The sequence below is a fragment of the Quercus robur genome, chromosome 8, assembly GCF_932294415.1.
Source record: "Quercus robur chromosome 8, dhQueRobu3.1, whole genome shotgun sequence".
Taxonomy (NCBI): Eukaryota; Viridiplantae; Streptophyta; class Magnoliopsida; order Fagales; family Fagaceae; genus Quercus; species Quercus robur.
In genome coordinates, this window is record NC_065541.1 from 66,050,973 (window position 1) to 66,054,620 (window position 3,648).

The following is a 3,648-nucleotide window of genomic DNA, read 5'->3' on the forward strand; positions in this document are numbered from 1 at the left end:
ACAATTCAAGCAAATGCAATATTCATAAGTTTCTTGTTGCATTAGGGTATCTATTTAGCAATATCTTGTCTACGTAAAGCTTTTTTCTTTTTTCCTTATTTTTTAATTTTTAAATATATCTCTCATTTAACCATATAAACAAATAAACTTTCAACAAAAAGCTATATCCAAATGGAAATATATTTAAATGCACTTATTTGTCACCAAAAAAGAAAAAGAAAAGATGACTCTCTAAATAAGCACATTAAGATGGAATTATGAACTCTCCCTAACTAGCTTGGAGAAAAGAGGAACACTAACATATGATGGCATCGATAAACTTTTAACATTTTATTAAGAAGACTAAAATAAGTGCACATACATTTTTCCTTTTTAACCCGTCACAAAATTTTAACCACAGCATCTCTAAATGAAAAACTTATACATGAAAGACTGCAGAGAGCCCTCACAGCATCTTTAAACGAAGAACTACTAACATGAAAGACTGCATCGAACCCTCACGAAAAAAGTAAACATAAAGTAATGAAATGATTTAACATCAAGCCTCGTCAAGCAGCATCTGATCAAAGTGCCAGGTTCCTGAAAATCCATAAAACAAACCAGCTTCAGAGGACAAGAAAAGACATCTACTAAACTGAATAATAAGATAGTGAATGGAAAATGTAGTGAAATAAGTGAGAGAATGAGGATTCCTACCATGCCCTTTGCCCACTCTTCTCAGCTGAGCAACATATTCAGAGATCTTCTTGATGGCTTCCACCTAGAAAAGAAACCCCATCAGGCCAACATCAAAGTTACGTACCATATATTACCATAGTGTCTTCCATACTGACACTGTTATGAATAGATTTCAAATATGGAAAACAACAACCAAACCTTTTTTGGAATCAGCTATGGATCCTTAACAGACTAATCAAGGTTGGCACATATAGTTTTCATCATTTTATTCTGTCTGAAATGATACTCTTTATTCCTTCCTTATTTGACATGTAAATTTTTAAAGCAAGACATTTCAATAGAGAAAAAAATTTACCTGCTCAGTTAAAAACTCGCTTTCAACAAAATCTGCCAACTGCACATCCTTGTTCCGATCAGCCACCTGTCGATCAAGTCAAGTGCTTGAATCAAAATTTTGCACTTGCTTTGGGTTAAACAAAGCAAATGAAGTGCACTACTCAAACAAAGCAAAGAACAAGGACAAAGGAGAGATGGATTACACTGTATAAGTTGAGGAGTTTCTCATTTGTCAGTTTCTCCAAAGACAATGCAAGCTCCATAGCTGAACCAAGAAAAAGGATAACATTAGTGCTGACTAATGTTTGGATTCAGAAGTTCCGTGGTTTGTTTTATTATTATTATTTTTTTATAAGTATAATTTTTGAGCTTTATTAAATATATAGATTTGAAATGACTAGGATAAGATATTATTTCAAATTTTGAAATTCATAAAATAACTGGTAGATTTGAAATGATCAAGATAACATGTCGATTCAAATTTTGAAATTCATACATCACAAGTGCTTTTGTTTGTGCAAAAATTTCCAAAACTCAAACCATCTTGTAATAAAGTTATATCAAGCAATATATACTTGCTATTTTTCTTCAAATCCCTTGCTTTTAAATCATCAAATTCAAAAGCAACCAAAATGTATTTATGCTACATACTCATGGAAGCTTTATGGTAAATGTAGTCACTTATATGTTTATAAACTCCATCCATTTCTATTTTCTAACAAGCATATACTCTTAAGAGATGCAGCAATGAAAAACCAGATATTATAGACAAACTCATACAAAGCAAACATGTAGGACCAGTGGTTCAAGACCAATGTTACATTACACATATTGGATGCGAAAAGTTCTTTTTTTAACCTCAATATATCAAAATGTGTAATTAAAAGTACAGTTTGACATGAAACTTATAAGATAGGCCAATGAAGCTATACCATATAAGGCATCTCCCTTCTCTGCATGATCAAATTCAGATAAAGGCATCACTATAGACTGCAGCCTCACTCTTCCACCCCGTTTGTTCTGAGGATTTCCCAAGCAAAACAAAACCACAAGTCAGATTTAACCCAATAAATAAATAAAAATAAGTACAAAATCACAACGTATTAAAAACAATAAGTACAAAACCTGATATTCCATGAATTTCTCAGCATGATCCCTTTCTTCTTCACTGGATTCCTTGAAAAACCTGTTTACAAAAAACCCATAAGCCATAAATTTTACACAAATTTGCAACAGAAAAATGTTATAAAAAATGAAAATTGAATGATTTAATTTTACAAGCTTACTTGGCAATACCCTTCAGCGCAACGTTGTCCCTATCAAAGTAGGCAAACATGGCATGGTAGACATACGAAACATTGTATTCCACACTGTCATTTTGACAACAAGAAACGAATTGAAATCAAAAACCCAACACAGAAAATAACCACAAAGTCACAAACTTTCAGACTGAACAAAAAAGAAACAATTTTGAAAAAAATAAAAAAGACCCACTTGATCTGTTCGTTAATCGCGGCCTCACATTCATCCGAATATTTCTGGCGAGCGAGAGAGAGTTGTGGAACAGTGGGAACAAGATCGAGCTCTTTCTTAACCTCTTCAAAGGGCTCAAACACCACACCGATCAGAGGCTTGCTATTCGCACCACCCTTTGAGGCACAGACCACAAAGTTTGTGTCTTTTTTGGCTGGAGAGAAACGCAGGCTCGAAGAAGCCAGAGCAGCCGAAGAGTTCAGAGGAGAAAATGAAAACGAAGATGGCTGTGGCAGAGGAGAAGACAGAGTTTCCACATGTGGGTTCAAGAGAGAACACGATGGAACAGTCTTGAGCAGCATGATTTCGAAGAGAAAAAGAGAGAAAAACAGAGTGAAACAGAGGAAAACAGAGGAAAGGAAATGAAAGAGTTTGTGAGTGTTGAATTTGTGGTGAAGAGGCGAAGACAGATAGGGCATGTGGTGGCCATGAGTGAGGGTTATAAGGGCAGGGAAAGATTGATGTGGGCCATTGGATGGGGTGACAAGTGGACGGATGAGATTGAGAGTTAGATATGGGCGCGTGTTGAACTCGTGGCCAAGCTGGTTGGTTGTGTACTTTGTGTCATGCCATTATTGTTGTCGTCTAGAATCCGAAGGAAATATCGGGACTTCTGGTGTCCAGATGCAGAGAACAGAGAATGGTGGGATATTGTTGCCAAATGCAGTTTTATTTTTTGGGTTTCAAATTTTGTATTCATTATCTGTCTGTTACAAGCTCTCTGTTTCTTTGGTTAACTTTCAAGAAGTTTGATAGCGACCAAAAGATTGGACAGAAAGGTTGGGAATCTTTTTTTATTTTTCCCCTATTTTAAGTTTTGTTTGGTTTCGAATTGACTCTACTTGCTAGGTGTCATACAACTTAAAAATATGATGATTGTTTTTTGGATAATTGCTTTTTATTATTCGTCCAAACTTTTAATTAATTTGTAACATAGGAGAGGTTGGAAGCCCAAAACCTGTAGACTAGTATTTGTTTCATAATTTTTTTTTTTTTTTTTGAGGGGATCAATTGGTTTTTGGTGTATGCTAAACTTGAACCCAATTTTAATCCACTAAGTAATTGCTAATAACGCAATCTACTGTAATTGAAACAATATTA

At 34.7% G+C, this 3,648-nt stretch overlaps 1 protein-coding gene across 1 annotated transcript; it reads right to left on the bottom strand.

Annotated features, from left to right (window-relative positions):
* Nucleotides 1-306: 306 nt before the first annotated feature.
* LOC126697777 (ferritin-3, chloroplastic) lies at nucleotides 307-3,187 on the bottom strand. The gene is made up of 8 exons (XM_050394877.1): nucleotides 2,509-3,187; nucleotides 2,301-2,384; nucleotides 2,140-2,200; nucleotides 1,947-2,034; nucleotides 1,218-1,279; nucleotides 1,034-1,099; nucleotides 697-760; nucleotides 307-579 (listed from the first exon to the last, which is right to left on the bottom strand). Exons 1-8 carry the CDS (start codon nucleotides 2,964-2,966, stop codon nucleotides 539-541), a joined length of 924 nt encoding a protein of 307 aa, XP_050250834.1. The 5' UTR covers nucleotides 2,967-3,187; the 3' UTR covers nucleotides 307-538.
* Between the last annotated feature and the right edge of the window lie 461 nt (nucleotides 3,188-3,648).

What these genes read in the sequence shown, in the direction of transcription:
- LOC126697777 (XM_050394877.1), bottom strand. Translation starts at nt 2,966, where the DNA reads ATGCCCTATCTGTCTTCGCCTCTTCACCACAAATTCAACACTCACAAA. An exon ending in AACTCCTCAACTTATACAGT is followed by an intron (nt 1,100 to 1,217) that starts GTAATCCATCTC and finishes CTTGATCGACAG; the next exon opens with GTGGCTGATCGGAACAAGGA. An exon ending in AAGAGTGGGCAAAGGGCATG is followed by an intron (nt 580 to 696) that starts GTAGGAATCCTC and finishes ATGGATTTTCAG; the next exon opens with GAACCTGGCACTTTGATCAG.